Source organism: Cervus elaphus, chromosome 27 (assembly GCF_910594005.1).
Source record: "Cervus elaphus chromosome 27, mCerEla1.1, whole genome shotgun sequence".
In the NCBI taxonomy this organism is placed as follows: Eukaryota; Metazoa; Chordata; class Mammalia; order Artiodactyla; family Cervidae; genus Cervus; species Cervus elaphus.
The window spans coordinates 51,621,243-51,643,415 of record NC_057841.1 but is presented as its reverse complement, the minus strand read 5'-3'; the positions used below and the strand labels follow the sequence as shown (position 1 = coordinate 51,643,415).

General features: G+C 37.8%; 1 protein-coding gene across 4 annotated transcripts in view; it reads left to right on the top strand.

The window, feature by feature from the left end:
* DYM (dymeclin) overlaps positions 1–22,173 on the top strand; it is a 382,780-nt gene that overhangs the window by 86,001 nt on the left and 274,606 nt on the right. For all 4 annotated transcript variants that reach the window (XM_043889419.1, XM_043889417.1, XM_043889418.1 and 1 more), the window contains 2 exons: positions 10,060–10,185; positions 11,558–11,700. In XM_043889419.1, coding sequence (XP_043745354.1) covers positions 10,060–10,185; positions 11,558–11,700 — 269 coding nt within the window. The remainder of the gene's footprint in view (positions 1–10,059; positions 10,186–11,557; positions 11,701–22,173) is intronic.

Sequence of the window (22,173 nt, the reverse complement as noted above, 5' to 3'; positions counted from 1 at the left end):
TAAGGGCATCCATGAAAAACCTGCAGCTAACATCACACAGAATTATGAGAAACTAAAGCTTTACCTCCTCTGTGATTAGATATGAGTCAAGGGTGTTTGCTCTAAGCATTTCTGTTTGCTATTATATGAGGCCCTAGCCAGTTCAAGAAAACAAAGAATAAAAGGCATAGAGATTGGAAAAGAAAAAGTAAAAGTGTCTTTATTTGCTGGCAACATGATTGTTTATGTAGAGGGCCCTGAGGAACATAGAAAAGCTACCTGAACTGAAAAGTGAGTTTAGCAGGTTTCCAGTTTACAAAATGATTATACAAAAATCACATACTAGTAGCAAACAACTGGAAACTAAAACTTTAAAACTTCCATTTTAAAACAATGTGAAAACATGAAATAGTAAGTTCAACAAATATGTGTACAACTTATGTACTGATAACTACAAAACATTGCTCAGTGAAGTCAAAGAAGACCTAAACGTAGACATACATTGCGTTCACAAATTGGAAAACTCAAATGTTCTTAAGATGTCAGTATCACCCAGATGGAACTACAGAGTCAGTTTATCACATTTGTACCAGGTTTTTCGTTTGTTTGTTTTTTTCTAGACACTGACAAGCTGATTCTAAAATGTACTTGGAAATGCAAAGAACCTAGACTATCTGAAGAAATAATTGAAAAGGAGGAACAAATGGAATACTTAACACTATGTCTCTTCCCAGTGTGCTATAGAGCTACAGTTTTGTTTTTGCTTTTGAGATTTATTTCTGTTTTGGCTGTGGTGGGTCTTTGTTGCTGTGCGTGGGCTTTCTCTAGTTGTGGAAAGTGGGGACTAGTCTTTGTTGCAGTGCCCAGGCTCATCATTGTGGTGTCTTCTGTTGTTGCAGAGCACAGGCTCTAGGGTGCACGGGCTTCAGTAGTTGTGGTGCATGGGCTTCGTTGTTCCATGGCAGGTGGGATCTTTCCAGTCCAGGGGTCAAACTGGTGTCCCTTGCATTGCTCGACTGATTCTTAACCATATGGACCTCTAGGGAAGCCCAAAGCTACTGTTTTGAAGATAATGTGGTATTGACCAACTAATAGACAAATCAATCAGTGGATGAGTTTGGTGAAAAAGTGTTAGTCACTCAAGTCATGTTCGAATCTTTTGCCACCCCATGGACTGTAGGCTGCCAGGCTTCTCTCTCCATGGGGTTTCCAAGGCAGGAATACTGGATTGGGTAGCCATTATCTTCTCCAGGGGATCTTCCTGATTCAGGGTTGGAACCTGAGTCTCCTGCCTTACAGGCAGATTCTTCACTATCTGAGCCACTAGGGAAGCCCTGGAGGGAGCCAAGAAATAGATCTGCACTTCTGTGGTCAATTGTTTTTGTTTTTTTTTTTGAGAAAAACAGCAAAACTATTCAATTGGAGAGGGGAATGTTTTTAAACTAATGGTACTGGGAAAGGTAGTTATATGAGAAAATGAAACAAAGAAAACTTTTAACTCCTATCTTCACATGTAACACAGAATAATATACACAGTCTTGGTTTAGGCAAAGAAAACTTAGAAAGGATACAGAAAGCAATAGCCATAAAAGGAAAGTCTTGATAAGTTAAACTTCTTCAAAAATAAAAATCTTGCCTCCTCAAAAGAGACTGTTAAAAAAAAAAACAGTCAAGCCACAGATGGGAGAAAATGTCTGAAACATAACTAACAAAAGAATTTATTCTTGAATATATAAAGATCTCTTACAATTTAAAAATAATTAGGCAAATAACCCAATTAAAAATGAACAGAAGATTTAAATTGATACTTCACAAAAAGGATCTGTAAATGGCCAGTAAACACATTGAGTTTTGATGTTATTATCCATTAGAAAATGCTAATTAAAGCTATAGTAAGATATCACTATACACCACTAACATAGATAAAACTAAGAAGAAAAATTGTACTGAATGTTGGTGAGAATGTGGAGCAACTGAAACTTTCAGAAATTGCTGTAGATAAAGAAGCCAGTCTGAAAAGGCTACATAATGTATTACTCTAACTACATTTTGGAAAAAGGAAAAACTATGGAGGCAGTAAGAAAATAAGTGTTGTCCAAGGTTTTGCAGGGAAGGAGGGATATAGAGGTAGAACACGGGGTATTTTCAGAGCAATGAAACTGTTGTGTATGATACTGTAATCATGGGTACATGTTATTACATTTGTCAAAATTTATTGTGATTGTAGAAGTCACATGGCAATAGTGAACTGTAATATAAATTATGGGCTTTGGGTGATGATAATTTGTCAATGTTAGTTAACCATTTTTAACATCTATGCTGCTCTGGGGTGTGGAGGAGGCTACACATCTGCGGGGGCAAGGGATATATGGGAATTCTCTGTATCCTCAGTGTTGCTGAGAACCTCAAGCTGTTTTGAAAAATAAAATCTGTATAAAGAATTGCTTCAATATATAAAATGGTACAACCAGTTTGAGAAAAGGTTTGACAGTTTCTCGTGAAGTCAGACATCCACCTCTCCTCTCATCTAGCAAGTTTATTTTCAGGCATCCACCTACAAGAATTGAAAATAAATGTTTGCAAATGACTTATATGCAGATGTTTGTAAGTCTTTTTAAAATACTTTTTCATAATAGCTCTGATATGGAAACAAATGCCTCTTAACATTATCTTGTTGTCTCTCTCTACTTTATTCTGGGTTATTTCTTATGACTTAATGTCCAAGTCACTGAATCTCTCTTCAGCTGAGTCTAAATAATGCTGTTAAACCCATTTATAGAGGTTATTTCTTTCCTTCCTTCCTTCTTTTCCCCCTCCCTCCCTCCTTCTCTTCCTGTGTCCCTCTTCTCTCCTTTCTTCCTTTCTTCTTATTTATTTACTTATTTTTTTAAAATCAAGTTTTAAAATTTGGCTGTTGTTTTTTTTTTCAGCTCAAGACATTTTTTTCCTAGAACTTAAAAAAAAAAAGCCTGCTATATTTATATAATTTACAGATCCTTGAGAAAATTTTCATTTGATAAATTTGGTTTTTATTCCATAAGTAGAGCAAGTATATTTGTGTTTGGTAATTAATTACTGTTGAAAGAGGGTTTTTTGTTTGTTTTGTGGGTGTATGGTGATTCTTGTTCATGTACTCTTATCTCTTTATGTGCCCATTTTTTATTGTTTGCTAGTTTTTGCGTTTGTAGAGTTGTAAAAATAATTTGATAGGATAATTTTATCTTTCTTCAAAGAGGATTGTCTGTTTCTCTGGGTGCCTTGGATTCTTCTTAATTCTGTTTCAGAATTTTCCTGACCACCCAGGGAACTTAAAGCTCAGTTCTAGTCCATGAGACTGTTGATTTCAGGATCCCCTTGAGAATCTCTGCCCTGTATGGGGAGTGGATTTCTGCGGCTTGCTCCCTGGACAGCCTTGGACTCCAGCTTTTGTCCCCTAGACTGTCAACCCTGTCACAAGCACTGCTCAGATTCCAAACCACTGCTTATGGATCAGGAAACATCCCAAGGCCAAAGCAGTTCCAGAAGTCAAGCTGACCTCTAGGTTTTCCTAGTGCCTCAGTCTTGGTCTTGTGTTAATAATGCTTCATCTTTTACTAGCTCTTTGGTCTTTTTAGAACGCGTCCTTCCAGACCCTCCCGTCAATGATTTTTGTTGACTTCATCAGGAATAGTCTTCTGAATTTTCTGTCCATCACTGTTGGAAATGGAAGTAGTCTTATATCCTGTGATCTCTTTAAATATTATTTAGTTCTGTAAGTTAGTGTATAAGCAGTGTCTTATTATATTTTTCATTATTTTCTAATATTAGTTGATTTTTTTGGTTCAGCAAATATTTTCTTGTATGATATAGAGTATGAGAAGCATTATAGTTGTGGGTTTTCTGGAGAAGGTGAAACTAGTGCAAAGTCTTGAATGACAGTACGAGTCAGCCAAGCAGTTTGGGGGTGAGCATAGAGGGAGGAGGTGTGAGGGAACATGGTAACTAGATAGATAATTGATGGATAGTTACATTTTATCCATGTGTGCCTTTAAAATGTACTTAAGTGACTATTTCAGAGGTTTTTCTATCTAGATCATTGTTTCTCTCTAACCCCCATTGTTGTTTGGTTGCTCAGTCGTGTCCCACTCTTTGCGACCCCATGGACTGAAGCACGCCAGGCTTCCCTGTCCCTCAACATCTCCCGGAGCTTGCTCAAACTCATGTCTGTAGAGTCAGTGATGCCATCCAACTATCTCATCCTCTGTCATCCCCTTCTCCTCCTGCCTTCAATCTTTCCCAGTGTCAGGGTCTTTTTCTAATTAGTCACTTCTTCACATCAGATGGCCACAGAATTGGAGCTGTAGCTTCAGCATCAGTCCTTCCAGTGAATATTCAGGGTTGATTTCCTTTAGGATTGACTGGTTGGAGCTCCTTGCAGTCCAAGGGACTCTCAAGAGTCTTCTCCAGCACCACAGTTCAAAAGCATCAATTCTTTGGTACTCAACCTTCTTTATGGTCCAACTCTCACATCCATACATGACTACTGGAAAAATCATAGCTTTGAGTATACAGACCTTTGTTGGCAAAGTAATGTCTCTGCTTTTTAATTTGTTGTCTAGGTTTAGCATAGCTTTTCTTCCAAGAAGCCCAAGCATTTTTTCATTTCATGGCTGCAGTCACCTTCTGCAGCAATTTTGGAGCCCAAGAAAATAAAGTCTCTCACTGTTTCCATTGTTTTCCCATCTACTTGCCATGAGCTGATGGGACCGGATGCTGTGATCTTCGTTTTTTTGAATGTTGAGTTTTAAGCCAGCCTTTTCACTCTCCTCCTCCACCTTCATCAAGACGCTCTTTGGTGCCTCCTCGCTTTCTGCCATAATGGTGGTGTCATCTGCATATCTGAGGTTATTGATAGAACCCAAATCTGTGTTCCTTATTTTGAAGCTGACTTTTAAAATACTAGTTATTTTTAGTACCACTTATGATAGAAAATGGAGTAAATGAAAATATGTTCAGTAATATTTTTGCTGTTGCTACTAGTTCTGTAACTGTGGCCCCAGGAGTCTAGTGAATTATTTGGGAGGGGGTGCATGCTGTGTGGCACTTGTGATCTTAGTTCCCCAACTAAGAATCACACCTGCATCAGCTGCACGGTGGAAGTATGGAGCCCTGCTGGACCGCCAGGGGATTCCTGTGTGTGTGTGTGTGTGTGTGTGTGTGTGTGTGTGTGAATTCTTCTGTGTGTGTGTGAATTCTTTGTGTGTGTGTGAATTTTTGTGCAGAGCACTGAATCATAAAATAGTGTTTGGAAGCTGTGAATTTCAGATATTTTTTTGTCACGTAAAGTTTTTGCATGAAGGAATATATTTTTCTTGGTTTTGGTAAACCCAAAATTAATTTCTCACTGTGCCCACAAGCACAAAGAAACTATTCAACAAGTATGTGTGTACTTGTGGCCAGTCAGTGGTACCAGAGATACAGTTGTGAATAAGACATAGATTCTAGTTGTGGGTTGGGTAGGACAGACAATAAGCAAATTTATATATAATGTTAGAATGTGACAAGTACAATGGAAAAAAGTAATATTGTGGTATCTTAGCCAAGATTGTATAGGAAGGCTCCTTATGAAGTGAACCTTTTAATAGAAACCCAAAGTCAGAGAGGGAATCCTGTCACTCTGTGATGGGAGAGCTTCTAAAGCAGAGGCAACAGCAGAGGAAAGGCCTTAAGGTGGGTACATGAATAAGACATAGATTGTAGTTGTGGTAAGGGTAGGTAAATAAACTAATTTATAATGTTAGAATGTGACAAGTACAATAAGAAATGAGACTATTCTATAAGTAAGTGTGTACTTGTGGCCAGCCACAAGATGCCAGAGATACAGTAGTAAATAAGTGAACAGGAACTAAAGAGTCTCTTGCTGAGGATGAAAGACAAGAGTGAAAAAGCTGGCTTAAAACTCAACATTAAAAATACGAAGATCATGGCATCCAGTCCCATCACTTCATGGCAAATAGAAGGGGAAAAAGTAGAAACAGTGAGAGGCTTTATTCTCTTGGGCTCCAAAATCACTGTGAACAGTGACTGCCGCCCTGAAGTTAAAAGACGCTTGCTCGTTGGAATGGAGCTATGACAAACATAGACAGCATATTAGAAAGCAGATTTCTAGTAGTCATGTATGGATGTGAGAGTTGGACCATAAAGACGGTTGAGCACTGAAGAATTGATGCTTTCAAATTGTGCTGCTGGAGAAGACTCTTGAGAGTTGCTTGGACACAAGGAGATCCAACCAGTGAATCTTAATGTGAGAGTGAAGTCACTCAGTCGTCTCTGACTCTTTGCGACCCCATGGACTGTAGTCTACCAGGCTCCTCTGTCCGTGGGATTTTCCAGGCAAGAATACTGGAGTGGGTTGCCATTTCCTTCTCAGTCTTAAAGGAAGTCAACCCTAAATATTCATTGAAAGGACTGATGCTGAAGCTGAAGCTCCAATACTGTGGCCATCTGATGCAAAGCAACTCATTGGAAAAGACCCTGATGCTGGGAAAGATTGAAGGCAGGAGGAGAAGGGGATGACATAGGACGAGATGGTTGGATGGCATCACCGACTCAATGGACATAAATTTGAGCAAACTCCAGCAGATAAGAGCAGGGAAGCCTGGTGTGCTGCAGTCCATGGGGTTGCAAAAAGTCCGGCATGACTTAGCGACTGAACAACTACAGTCATCTGTACAATCTGTTCTCCGTTGATTTGTGGATCCATTTTATTGTACATTTCCCTAGAAACACAGGTTTATCCTCTACACTCAGTTCTCAGTTGAGTTCCATTGGTTCGTCTTCTTTTTTGTCTGTGTACTTGCAAATACCATACTGTTTTTATTGCTACAACTGTGTAACATGGCTTGATATCTCGTAGGGGAAGTTTCTCTCTTCTCTTTTCAGTTTCAAGGTTGACTTAGCTATGTGTTAGAGTTTCTGAAAGAAGCTCAATGAGAATTTTAGTTGTGATTAATTTGTGTAGAATTATGTTTGTGGTATTTTGTCATTCCATTCCTTTCAGTCAGCCTATTTGCCCTTTATTAGTGTTTTAATACTAACAAACGAGTGCTGGCCAACAGGATGAATAAGATGTTCTCTAATAAGTCGGTTAGCAGTATTCTGGATCCTTTTTTTCATGAAAGTCCCTTTGCATTTTTGTTGGAGTGAGTATTCCTTTTGTATTATGATCGTGTATTATGTGACCTCAATATATTTCTTTCTTGCTTTTTCTTGCTATTCTGAGTTTTGTATGCCTGGCATGCTGTTCTGATGACTATTCAGGAAGTCCCAGTGAGTTCCAATCAAAATCAGAGCAAAAGAGATCCCTCTTGTTTCTCTATCCTTTATCCATTGATTGCCTATTATGAACTCTAGTTGGGAATACAAACAACTAAAAAACAAAAGAATCCCTAGCTAAAATCTCATGTATTCTGGTAAGAAAGATAGAGTTGACTGTAAATCATTGCCTCTCATACTTTAGGTCTTAATGTTGCCTTTTCAGAGGAGCTTTTCTTTGATCCTACAGTTAAGATTGGAGTACCGTATAATCTTATCTTCTTGTTACTTGCTCTTTTTTCTTTATGATCCTTTTTGGAGTAATTATTACTTGAGTTCTTTTTTTCCACTGAAGTGTAACATCCACAAAGGTTATCTGTTGTTAATGGATGTATCTCCAATGTGTAATATAATGCCTGTTTAGACATAGTAGGAATAAATTTTTTATTTGTTGAATGATGTATCAACTGGAATACAATATGATAAACACATTGAATTTTTATCTGTGGATCTGTGAAACACACCAGTGTCTCAGATGGTAAAGAACCCACCTACAGTACGGGAGACCTGGGTTCGATCCCTGGGTTGGGAAGATCCCCTGAGGGAACCCATGGCAACCCACTCCAGTATTCTTGCCTGGAGAATCCCCATGGACAGAGAAGAGAAGCTTGGCGGGTTATAGTCCATAGGGTCGCAAAGAGTTGGACACAACTGAGCGACTAAGCACAGCACAGCACGTGAAGCACACAGGAAGGATTACTTAGTTTCATTCATGTAAGAATTTTGAGGAATGAACCTTCAGCTTGATATTAAAATGTCATTTTCAGTCAATATTCTTTTATGCTACAAGCTTTCCCTGCCTTCCAACATCAAAACCTCTTTGCAAAATTCTGTGGCCAGAGACGATGGTCCAAGGGTTGAAACTTTTCCTGTTGTCCCGTTTGTGAAGTTGTTAGGCCCAATTAATTTTGAAGGAGAACAGCCTTTTGTTCTAAATCTATACTCTTTCCTTAAGGTTGTTACATCTAGTATTTATTAATAACCATAGTTTATAGTTGAAACAAACGATAACAATTTCTTCCTGGTTCTGGGACCTAGAGTAAGATGTTGAATTGTAAACCACTAGTTTTTTTTTTTTTTTTTTAATTATTGATGCAATGACTGAATACATTAACAAATATATTGGAGGTAGTCACCTATCCAGATTACTTGTACCCTGTGGCAGGATATTTGTTCTTCAGGATTTGTCTTCAAGCCCTGACCCAACTGAAGAGCCTAGCCAATTGACTATAGAGTATAGATTCCTGACGGGCATGGGCTGTATGAATAAATAATTGTGATTCAAAATCCTTTGGGCTTTGCACCCAAATCATCATTAGCAAAGAATTAATGAACCATAACACAACACATCAGGACTGTTTTTGATTCATTTTGAGAAATGAGAGCAAATAAAAAAATTGCCTTTTATGTGGTTAATATTTACAATAATATTTATGGAAATTTCAGGAAAGAGAAGTGTTCTACTGTATTACATTTCTGAGCAGAAATGAGATTTATTTATTACATAATAAGATCATTTGCACAGGTCTTTTGGGTTTTGTTTTGTATACTTCCAAAAGATATTTCTATCTGCATGAACTCCATATATATCTGATAGAATTAGAACTTAAAAATCTGGTGAAAGTGAAAAATGAAAATGTTAGTCACTCAATTGTGTCTGATTCTTTGCGACCCCATGGACTGTAACCTGCCAGGATCCTCTGTCCATGGAATTCTCCAGGCAAGAATACTGGAGTTGGGTATGCATTCCCTTCTCCAGGGGATCTTCCCAACCCAGAGATTGAACCTGGTTCTCCTGCAGGGAAGTTCAAAAGTCTGGTAAGCTTGCCCATTTCTAGAATCAAATCATCTTTAATTTGTTTAATGAGCTTCATGTAAGTAGGTGTTAAGTGTTTTTCTTTGCACTTTGCATGAATATTTCAGTTCTGTAAAGATATTTTAAATTTTTTTGGAGCTGTTACTCTTTTTGTTGTGTTGTTGAGATTTTCACTTTCCTGGTCTAACACATTACTCTTTTGCCTAATAATTGTGTTTAAAGTTTTGCCATAATTGAAAAAATTTTGATGCATTTGTTCCTGTTTGTGCTCCCTACTCAGCTGAAATTGTTTCCTTTTCATTTGATCTAAGATTTGTTTCTAAAGAGGGTTAATGATTTTTGGAGGACAGTAGTAGTCTTTCGTAAAAGAAATATGCTTGATAAAACAGGGATAATTTGTTTACTGTTCATATTTTGCTGAACAGGCAGAGTTGGCCTTAAGAACGTACACTCTTAGAGACAGAAGATCTAGAGTTTACCATTGTTCTTACTATAAAGCGAATATCAACTCAGAAGGTCATTGTTGTCTTCCCTACCCTGTGACTTCTCTTCAGTTTTACAATCTGAATGTTTGTTTCTGTGTTATCACTAAACAGGGATAAACATAAGGGCTTTAGAGAGGATCTTTGCTGGCAGTTATTTCCATTATATGCTAATATACTTGTCATTCATCAGTAGATGGAACTGGAAAATAAGAATGTAATGGGATACTTCACCTATTACAGGAACTAATGACAAGGAAAGGTTTCATATTTTTGCTTGACTTAGTTTTTATATTAAGCATATTAGTATTTTTAAAATAATCCAGAAACATTGAATGTTTTGATTTATTTTTAAATGTATAGTTTATTTAGAAAAGAACAATGTCTTCCTAAATGATCATTATTCTGCTTTGTTTCCTGTTTTTTCAGAGATATTACATATGAAATATCAGTAGAAGCTGTGTCAACAATGATGGTTTTCCTTTCTTGCCAACTCTTCCACAAGGAAGTTTTGCGACAGAGCATCAGTCACAAGTATTTGATGCGAGGTCGATGGTATGTTTCTATTTTAAATTTGTCAGGTTCTTTATTGTCTTCATCTATAGTTCTCCTGTTGTCCTCTTTTCTTAGTGTTGTTCCATATCTCCAAATAGACGTTTCCTATGGTTGTTTTCATCAGAACTTCAGATTGAACACATAAGGATGTGCTTTCCTGCTAAACTAGCCATCCTCCCCACCCCTTTCATCCTCCAGCTCCTTTACCTTCTCTGGTGGTTTCTTTGTAGAGTTGAAACTATGAAGTCCTCTTTTTCTTCCTGCTGCGTCATTCTGTATGTGTTAAGGAGTCACCCAGTCATATTTGTTCACTGAAATTATTTCTAGCTTCCCCTTCCCATTAGCTCCATTGAAAGTACTACGCAGTGTATGCCTCCTCACCATGTGTTTGGACTTCCCCGGCAGCTGCTTCACTGCCCATCCCTCCTTTAATTTAGGCCACAAATATTTATTGTATGCTAGGCATGTGTTAGGATGTGGAGCTGTGCTCCTGAGCATAAGCTTACAATCTGGTGAGTGGGGATAGGAGTAGATAAATATTACACACATGCACACACACAGGGGCACCTTTGTCTTTCTTACATCCCTCTTGCCACCTTGATTATACCTATGGCACATTCACAGAATCCTTCAGGACTCTTTTAGAACACATTTGAAAATCACTGATAATAGAGATGAAAAGGCCTTAAGCATTGGCTCAAGAGTCTACTTAAAAGCTTTCTCCAGATTGCAGGAATTGATTCATCACTAATTTATGAACACATTTTTCTTTTAACCTATTTTCTCTCCCTTCTCCTCTCCATCCATTACTGAAAAACAGAGTATTAACATTGACAAAAAAAGTCTGTATATGTATGGATATGTTTTTGTATGCATGCATAGATTGAATGATTTCATATTTTTATTTATTTTTAAAAATGTAAGGTTCAATAATTATTTATATTGGTTATATGTTGAATATTTTGGATATATTGGGTTAAGTCAAATATTACTGTTCACGTCACTTTCCATATTTTTTAACTCTTGCTTTTTCCTGCTGATTCTGTTAGTACCGCCCTTCAAGTGTCAAGTACTGTATTATGTACTGAATTTGTAATAGCTCACCTGTTGTACTGACTACAAATAAAGTAACTGAAGCTTAGGAGTTGAAATGATTTGGTGAATAATACACAGCATAGTAAGAGGAAAGCCAGAATTCATTCAACCTGAAATCTGATCTTACAGCCCATAATCGTCTCTGTTTTGTGACAATGCTAGATTTTCTTTGAATTGTGCTAATCCTTATGTTGATAGATTATATTTATCATGATACAGAGTCAGTTGACTCCCAAAAATATGAGTTTATTTTCTTCTTTTTTTTCTTTTTGTGTAGTCTTCCATACACCAGCAAACTTGTGAAAACCTTATTGTATAACTTCATCAGACAGGAAAAGCCACCTCCTCCAGGAACGCATGTATTGCCTCAGCAGTCCGATGGGGGAGGACTGCTCTATGGACTGGCATCAGGAGTAGCAAGTAAGTCTTACCAGAATTTGTCAGTTCTGTGATATATGTAGTAGGTTTTGTCCTATTAGTCATAAGAAGTTCTGTTCACTTGACTGCTAGTACCGTTATATTGCTGGGTTGAATGTGAAATACTGGAAATAGTTTATATAGAGTATTTTTTTCATTTGGTGCACTGATTTTTACAAGGAAGTATATGCAGATCATGAATAGATTGTTTACCTATAAGACAGCATTTTTCAAGAAGAATAAGCATGCATATTGTATGCATTCTAGCTGTGCAATATAAATACAGTTATGCTCTTGGAAACTTTTTATCACTTACGTTTTATGAGGAAATTGTTCTGTTTTAGGGGCTTTCTTGAGTAGGATTTTATATGACTAATTAGGTGTAGTTTTTTTTATTATACACACGTTTCCCTTTGGTGACAAATTAGCACATTTTGAAGAGGCTTATAATAAATTCTGAAGTGGCACAAGCATGAATTTTATCAGATTGGAAGCAAATTTCATTAACTGAAGAATCCTTTCCCATCATCCAGTAAAGCCTCATTTCTGCTTCACAGTGTTTTGACTTAAAAGAGACTAGAAATACCAGAGGACCTGGGTCATGTGAGGTTACGTCAACTGAACTTGTGCTTTGTTCTGAAAGAGAAACAAAAACTACACTGGCACTTTGGCAGTCATAAGGTCTGCCTGGGTGCTCTTACTTAAGAAACCATATATGGTCCACTTAATTACACAGTGCAGAGTTCAGCTGTCTGAAGGAATTTTAAATGGAACTGAGTTCCGCAGCTGAATTAGGCAGTGACATGTTCTCCACACTCTAGCCAGGGTGTCAGTTTGATAGGAAAATGGAGTACTGTGTGATAATTTATGAGATGATTAGTCTCAGGAACCTCTTTGGATTGAAAGACCTCTGTTCTAGGTCATCTTCTTTTGACTTCTTTTAGTATTATAAGTTGAATTACATTTTTAATCACTCTTGGCTTTGTCTCTGGTGCTGAGCATGCTGCCTCGATCATCAGATCTGCAGAGGTTCATTCTCCGAGCCACCCATCCTGTGGCCCTCATTGTTTCAGATAAGGAGGCTTTAGAGGCTTGCTTTTTTGTGGTCTCTAAAGGCAGTGCAGGAAGGGCTTTGTGTGTTCCATGGAAAGGCTTGATTAATCTGTTAGGTTTTTTTTTGGCCACACGGCATGTGGGATTTTTAGTTCCCTGACCAGGAACTGAACTCGGTTGCTTGGCAGTGGAAGTCCAGAATCCTAACCACTGGACCACTGGGGAATTCCCAGTGTTTTCTCTTTTCAGTCATTAAACTAGTGTTAGTGTTCGAAAGCTGAGTATTTTCTAGTACTCTCCAGCATGGTTGGAGGAGATACTATAAATTCATTAACTGCTTTCTTTGAAACAATGGCAATACTTCGCAGTTTTTCATAGATGTGTGTAGTTCTTGATTTTTCTTGCAGTTATGTGTCATCATAAAGAAAGAAGTCCAGTATGGTATGTAATGTCATCTGTACTGCGTGCCAAAAGACTTTTTAATTTCAGATACACTCTGTGTATTAGAAGGACGTTGCCAGTTTGTCTCCCAAATGTCTATCAAAGTTGGAATAGATAATCTCTTAAGACTATTTCCACATAATTTTGAATGGTTCTCTGATCTTTTCCCCTAGCATTAAGAAGTTTAGTATTCAGCTAAGGGCATTAAAATAGACTTAGGATTTTTGTGTGCCTATAGTGATAAGGCAGTTTTCATAGCTTCTTAAGTCTTCATAAAACTATTCATGTAAAAGTATAAGTGATGGAGTAATTTATTATTTTACAGTATGTGGCCCAAAAGATTATTAAAAAAAAAACAACCAAAGGATATTTTTCTTCTAAAAAGCACATTTATGTATTTTGTGCAAAAAAGAAAGTGTTAATGAGAGGGAGGTTCAAAAGGGAGGGGATATATGTATACCTTTGACTGATTCATGCTGAAGTTTAACAGAAAACAACAACGTTCTGTAAAGCAATTATCCTTTGATAAAAAAATAAATTAAAAAAAAAAGAATGGTCATAGCCATGTAATTTTGAATTAAGCTACATTCCATGAAAGCCAATCAAGTTGACAAAGGAAATAAAAATTTGTTTTTGATTGAAGGATAATGGCTTTACAGTATTGCATTGGTCTCTACCAAACATCAACATAAATCAGCCATTGATTTACCCTTGTGCCCGCCCACCTGAACATCCCTCCCGCCTCCCTCCCCAACCCATTGCTCTAGGTTGTTACCAGATCCTGGTTTGAGTTACCTGAGTCATGCAGCAAATTCTCATTGGCTTCCTATTTTACATTTGGTAATGTATGTTTCCACGTTACTCTCTTCACACCTCCCACCCTCTCCTTCCTCCCCTCCAGGCTGTGTCCGTAAGTCTGTTCTCAATGTCTGTGTTTTCATTGCTGCTCTGCAAATAGACTCATCAGTACCTACCATCTTTCTAAATTCTAAATCTAAATAGTATATGATATTTGTATTTCTCTTTCTGACTTATTTTACTCTGTGTAATAGCTCTAGGTTCATCCACCTCATTAGGACTGACTCAAATGCATTCCTTTTTATGGCTGAGTAATATTCCATTGTATATATGTACCACAGCTTTTTTATCCATTCCTCTATCAATGGACGTCTGGGTTGCTTCCATGTCTTAGCTATTAGAAATAGAGCTGCATTAGGGAACATGAGTCTTTTTCACTTTTGGTTTCCTCAGGATACATGCCTAGTAGTGGGATCGCTGGGTCTTATGGTTGTTTTACTCCTAGTTTTTAAAGAAATCTTCATACTGTTCTCCATAGTGGCTGTACCAGTTTACATTCCCACCAACAGTGCAAGAGGGTTCTCTTTTCTCCACACCCTCTCCAGCATTTATTGTTTGTAAACTTTTTGATGATGACCATTCTGACTAGTGTAAGATGATACCTCATTGTGGTTTTGATTTTCATTTCTCTAATAATGAGTTGAAGTTGAGCATCTTTTCATGTGTTTGTTAGCCATCTGTATGTCTTTGGAGAAATGTCTAGGTCTTTCGTCCACATTTTGCTTGAGTTGTTTGTTTTTCTGGTATTGATTTGTATGAGCTGCTTTTGAAATTAACCCTTTGTCAGTTGTTTCATTTGCTATTATTTTTTTCCCATTCTGAGGGTTATTTTTTTTTGTTTATAGTTTCCTTTGCTGTGCAAAATCTTTTAAGTTTAATTAGGTCCCATTTGTTTATTTTTGTTTTTATTTCCATTACTCTAGGAGGTAGGTCATAGAGGATCTTGCTGTGATTGATGTCACAGAGTGTTTTGCCTATGTTTTCCTCTAAGAGTTGACAAAGGAAATTTCACCTTAGTTGTGTTATCTTTTGGTTTGATGATCTTTTGGTTGGTAGTTAAGGAATTTTCTTTAATATTAGCTTGAGAAAGATACGATTTGGAAGGTCCTCACCAAAAAAAAAAAAAAAAAAGATTCTAAAGCCAAATGTAAATTGTAAACCCTTTTGGATTATATTCATTTTCATTGGGATTAAATTTTTCCTGGATTTAGAAAGCATTTCCTTTCATAGCAGGATATGTGTAGTGTGGTTTGCTTAAATTATTTCCTTTGAATTAGGGTGCCTTATTTGAAAGAACACAACAGTTTTCGACAGTGAGGTTTTTGTTGTAACTGGAAAGGAAGAAGAGACTCTTTTTGTTAGAACTGGAGTACAGAGGAGCAGTGAGCCATACATCTGGACCTTCAAAGAGTTAGGCAGGGCCCCCTCCAGTTTATTCTCACTTTTTCCAGATTTATATTTGGTTGTTGCCCAGACTTTAGCAAAAACTCTGCTGCTTCTTACATGCCTGACTTTTTTTTCCTTTTTCATACTTTTGCTTGGGTTATCTTTCTAACCTAGAATCCTACTTCCTCCTCTCTCTGATGTTAATTTTTCTGACCCTCCATCCCTTAAGATCCATCTTAAGTACCACCTTCTCCACAAAAGACTTCTTTTCCTACCTCGAAGCTAGATGTGGTTTCTTCCTAAGGCATTTAACACTCTGCTTTGTCCTATGATCACTAGGTTCAAGCCTCATTCTCCCTCCATTGGTTCTGCATACAATAAAACTTCACAGTTTACAGAGCAACTTTTATGTATCTCACTTTATTCTCATAGCAACCTTGTGAAATAAATGGTTTTACTTTTTTAATATAGTTGGTAGAGAGCTGTTCCTAGATATTAAATTATTTGTCTAAGATCACATAGCAAAGAGTCATGTTGGTTTGCACTTTAGCTCTGTTCCTTTGACTCTTGACTTGTGCTGTCTGCCCCCCCCCCCTTTTTTTCCATTTTTTTCTATTTAAAAAAATTTGAATTGAAGTATAGTTGATTTGGGGCTTCCCTGGTAGCTCAGCTAGTAAAGAATCTGCCTGCAATGCAAGAGACCCTGGTGTGATTTCTGGGTTGGAAAGATACCCTGGAGAAAGGGATAAGCTACCCACTGCATTGTTCTTGGGCTTGCTTGTTGGCTCAGATGGTACAGAATCTGCCTGCAGTGTGAGAGACCAGGGTTCGATTCCTGGATTGGGAATATCCCCTGGAGGAGGGCATGGCAACCCACTCCAGCTTCTTGCCTGGAGAATCCCTTGGACAGAGGAGCTGGCGGGCCGCAGTCCATGGGATGGCAAAGAGTAGGACATGACTGAGCGACCAAGCACATAGCCACTCTTTTAGATACTGTTCCTGTGTAGGTCCTTACTGTTCGGTCTTTCATTGTCACCACTTGAGTCCTGAGTGTATAAGCTGCTTCTTGACTTATATGAGGATGTTCACTGCAGCAGAGCACCTTATATTTGTGGATTGTCAGTAAATACTTGTATGTAATTAAATACCAAAAGCTAATACTTATCTACCTCAGGATGGGAAGCTGAATGTGGCTCAGATCATGAACTCCTTATTGCAAAATTCAGACTTACATTGAAGAAAGTAGGGAAAACCACTAGACTATTCAGGTATGACCTAAATCAAATCCTTTACAATTATATAGTGAAAGTAAGAAATAGATTTAAGGGATTAGATCTGATAGACAGAGTGCCTAAAGAACTATGGACGGAGGTTCGTTACATTGTACAGGAGACAGGGAGCAAGACCATCCCCAAGAAAAAGAAATGAGGAAAAGCAAAACAAAATGGCTGTCTGAGGAGGCCTTACAAATAGCTGTGAAAAGAAGAGAAGCCAAAAGCAAAGGAGTAAAGGAGAGATATTCCCATTTGAATGCAGAGTTCCAAAGAATAGCAAGGAGAGATAAGAAAGCCTTCCTCAGTGATCAGTGCAATGAAATAGAGGAAAATAATAGAATGGGAAAGACTAGATATCTCTTCAAGAATATTAGAGATACCAAGGGAACATTTCATGCAAAGATGGGTTCAATAAAGGACAGAAATGGCATGGACCTAACAGAATCAGAAGATACTAAGAAGAGGTGGCAAAAGTACACAGAAGAACTGTACAAAAAAGATCTTCATGACCCAGATAACCACGATGGTGTGTTTACTTACCTAGAGCCAGACATCCTGGAATGTGAAGCCAAGTGGGCCTTAGGAAGCATCTACAAACAAAACTAGTGGAGATGATGGAATTCTAGTTGAGCTAATTCAAATCCTGAAAGATGATGCTGTGAAAGTGCTGCACTCAGTATGTCAGCAAATTTGGAAAACTCAGCAGTGGCCACAGGACTGGAAAAGGTCAGTTTTCATTCCAGTTCCAAAGAGAGGCAATGCCAAAGAATGCTCAGACTACTGCACAATTGCACTCATCTCACATGCTAGCAAAGTAATGCTTAAAATTCTCCAAGCCAGGCTTCAGCAATACATGAACCGTGAACTTCCAGATGTTCAAGCTGGTTTTAGAAAAGGCGGAGGAACCAGAGATCAAATTGCCAACATCCACCAGATCATCGAAAAAGCAAGAGAGTTCCAGAAAAACATCAATTTCTGCTTTATTGACTATGCCAAAGCCTTTGACTGTGTGGACTACCACAAACTGTGGAAAATTCTGAAGGAGATGGGAATACCACACCATCTAACCAGCCTCTTGAGCAATCTGTATGCAGATCAAGAAGCAACAGTTAGAACTAGAACATGGAACAACAGACTGGTTCCAAATAGGAAAAGGAGTCGGTCAAGGCTGTGTATTATCACTGTGCTTATTTAACTTATATGCAAAGTACATCATGAGAAATGCTGAGCTGGATGAAGCACAGGCTGGAATCAAGATTGCCGGGAGAAATATCAATAACCTCAGATATGCAGATGACACCACCCTTATGGCAGAAAGTGAAGAAGAACTAAAGAGTCTCTTGATGAAAGTGAAAGGGGAGAGTGAAAAAGTTGGCATAAAGCTCAACATTCAGAAAACAAAGATCATGGCATCCGGTCCCATCACTTCATGGCAAATAGTTGGAGAAACAGTGGAAACAGTGGCAGACTTTATTTTGGGGGACCCCAAAATCACTGCAGATGGTGACTGCAGCCATGAAATTAAAAGACGCTTGCTCCTTGGAAGAAAAGTTATGACCAACCTAGATAGCATATTAAAAAGCAGAGACATTACTTTGCCAACAAAGGTCCCTCTAGTCAAAGCTGTGGTTTTTCCAGTAGTCATGTATGGATGTGAGAGTTGGACTGTGAAGAAAGCTGAGCGCCGAAGAATTGATGCTTTTGAACTGTGGTGTTGGAGAAGATTCTTGTGAGTCTCTTGGACTGCAAGGAGATCCAACCAGTCCATCCTAAAGGAAATCAGTCCTGAATATTCATTGGAAGGACTGATGTTGAAACTGAAACTCCAATACTTTGGCCACCTGATGGGAAGAGCCAACTTACTAGAAAAGACCCTGATGCTGGGAAAGATTGAAGGCAGGAGGAGAAGGGGACGACAGAGGATGAGATGGTTGGATGGCATCCCTGACTCAATGGACATGACTTTGGGTAAACTCCAGGAGTTGGTGATGGACAGGGAGGCCTGGCGTGCCGCAGTCCATGGGGTCGCAGAGTCAGACACAACTGAGCGACTGAACTGAACACTCAAGGTAAATGTAAACTCACTTATATAACATGTCTGTCATTTATTGAAGACTTACGTTTGCCAGTCACTTTAGTAGTTAATTTGGTTAATTTGGTAGTTAATTGGGTTGTTCAGTTGCTAAGTAGTGTCCAACTCTTTGTGACTCTGTAGACTGTAGCACACCAGGCTTCGCTGTCCTTTACTGTCTCCCAGAGTTTACTCAAACTCATGTCCATTGAGTCGGTGATGTCATCCAACCATCTCATCCTTTTTTGTCTCCTTCTCCTCCTGCCTTCAGTCTTTTCCAGCATCAGGGTCTTTTTCAGTGAGTCAGTTCTTCGCATCAGGGGGCCAAAGTATTGGAGCTTCAGCATCTCTCCTTCCAATGAATATTCAGGATTGATTTTCCTTTAGGATTGACTGGTTTGATCTCCCTGCAGTCAAAGGCACTCTCAAGAGTCTCCTCTAGCCACGGTTTGAAAGTATCAAATTTGCATACATGATTTTACCTACTTGTTGTTTAGTATTTTCTTTTTTTAACATTTTATTGTAGGAAGTTTCAAAGATATACAGACTATCTATGCATAACCCATCTTCAAGACTTATCAACATTTTGCTATTTTTTCCACTTTTAAAAAGCTATTATTTGAAAATAAGCTCACACACACACACATATATATATATATATATATATATATATAATCATTCCAAAAATAAACAACTCCCCAAATTATCAGTATATACCTTTAACCAGACTGATTCATTGTTGACATTTTTATCTGATTTATTTTGTATTTGTGTTTCTCTCCAACCTCCATTCTACACACACATACAAGTTTTTTTCTTTTAACAATTTGAAGATAAATTGTATGCATCATGGCCCTTTACCCCTAAATACTTGAATGTGTATTTTTTAAAAGGGGATGTCTCTATTTTTATAAACTGAAAAAAATTGAAGTATAGTTATTTTATAGTGTTGTTAGTTTCAAATGTACAGCAAAATGATTCAGTTATTCATGTATATACACGTATAGATTTCACAACATATTAAAAGATAATTAAGTATAGTTTTGTGTGCGCTACGTAACAACAGGTTCTTGTTTTTTACCGATTTACATACAGTCAGTATGTGTTAACCCCAGACTAATTTATCTCCACATCCCCTTTGGTAGCCATAAGTTTGTTTTCTGTATCTGTGAGTCTGTTTTTGCTTTGTAAATAAGTTCTTTTGTATCATTTTTTTTGTTTGTTTAGATTGCACAGATAAGCTGTATCATATGATATTTGTCTTTTTCTGTCTCACTTCACTTAGTGTGGTAATCTCTAGGTCCATCCATGTTGCTGGAAATGGTATCATTTCTTTCTTTTTTTTTAATGGCTGAGAAATACTCTGTTTTGTGTTTGTGTATGTATATATATATGAAAGTGAAATTGTTAGTTCCTCAGTCATGTCCAACTCTTTGTGACCCCATGGACTATAGCCTGCCAGGCTCCTCTGTCCATGGAATTCTCCAGGCAAGAATACTGGAGGGGGTAGGCAATCCCTTCTCCAGGAGATCTTCTTGACCCAGGGATTGAACCTGGGTCTCCTGCATCACAGGCAGATTATTTATCGTTTGAGCCACCAGGGTAGCCGTGTGTGTGTCTGTGTATCTATGTGTGTGTCTGTGTATGTATAGACCAAATCTTCTTTATCTGCTTATCTGTGGATACTTAGGTTGCTTCCATGTCTTGACTTTGGTAAACAGCGCCACTTTGAACATTGGGGTGCGTGTATCTTATGATACTGTGAATTAGAACTTTTGCTTTGATGGATACAAAGCACAGGAGTGGGATGCAGGATCTTATAGTAGCTCTATTTTTAGTTTTCTATGGAACCTCCGTACTATTTGCCATTGTGGCTATACCAATTTACGTTCACACCGGCAGTGTAGGAGGTTCTTTTTTCTGTACACCCTCTCCAGAATTTCTTTGTAGACTTTTTGGTGAAGGCTGTTGTGACTGGTTTGAGTTGATGATTCATTGTAGTTTTGCTTTACATTTCTGTAATAATTAATGGTATTGAGCATCTATTCTGCCTGTTGGTCATCTGCATGTCTTCTTTGGAGAAATGTCTGTTTAGTTCTTCTGCTTGTTTTTTGATTGGGTTTTTATTGTTTTTTATTAATTTTTTTTAGTTATATAAGCTGTTTGTATATTGTGGAAGTTAAGTCCTTGTCAGTCACATTGTTTGCAAATATTTTCTTCCAGTCTTTTGTTTTGTTTATGCTTTCCTTTGCTATGCAAAACGTGTAAATTTGATTAGATCTCATTGGTTTATTTTTACTTTAATTTCTTTTGCTTTGGGAGACTGACCAAAGAAAACATTGGTAAGATTTACGTCAGAGAACATTTTGCCTATGTTTTCTTCTAGGAGTTTTATGGTGTGTTGGATTATATTTAAGTCTTGAAGCCATTTTGGGTTTATTTTTGTATATGATCTGAGGGAGTGTTCTGACTTCACTGATTTACATGTGACTGTCCAGCTTTCCAGCATCACTTGCTGAAGAGACTGTCTTTTTTCCATTTTATATTCTTGCCTCCTTCATCAAAGATTAATTGACTATAGGTGTGTGGGCTTATTTCTGGGCTCCCATTCATATTTTTGTTTCTGTGCCAGTACCATGCTGTATTGATTACTGTAGCTTTGTAGTGTTATCTGAAGTCTGAATGTGTTACGCCTCCAGCTTTGTTCTTTTCCTCAGGATTGCTTTGGCAATTCTGGGTCTTTTGTGGTTCCGCATAAATTTTAGGATTATTTCCTCCAGTTCTGTGAAAGATGTCATGGGTAATTTGATAGGGATCATATTAAGTCTGTAGCTTGCTTTGGTTAGTACGTATGCCCTTCTTTCTGCTTAATTAATGGTCCTGAGGTCTTGGTAGTGAGTGCTTGGATGACGTTTGATTATCACTAGTAAGTTTATTGCAGTTAATGAGTGTAATGAAAATTAACTTCTATAAATTTTGTTCTTTTTTCTCTTTTTATTTTTTAAATTATTTAAGTTTCATAACACATTTACAGGAGACTTGGAAAATACAGAACAAAGTTACATATAGTTCCACTCTATATTACAATTATTTTTAGTAGATAAGTTAAAGTTTTTAGTTGGAGTTCTAGTATCAAACTCCTAAAAGTTAATACAATAAATATACGGAAAGTATAAGAATATAGTAGATCCAAAAAGCACCTGGCTCAGATGGTAAAGAATCTGCTTGCAATGCAGCAGACCTAGGTTTGATCCCTGGGTCAGGAAGATCCTCTGGAGAAGGAAATGACTGTCCACTCCAGTATTCTTGCCTGGAGAGTTTTATGGACAGAGGAGCCTGGTAGACTGCAGTCCATGGGGTCACAGAGAGTCAGACACCCCAGAGCGAGTAACA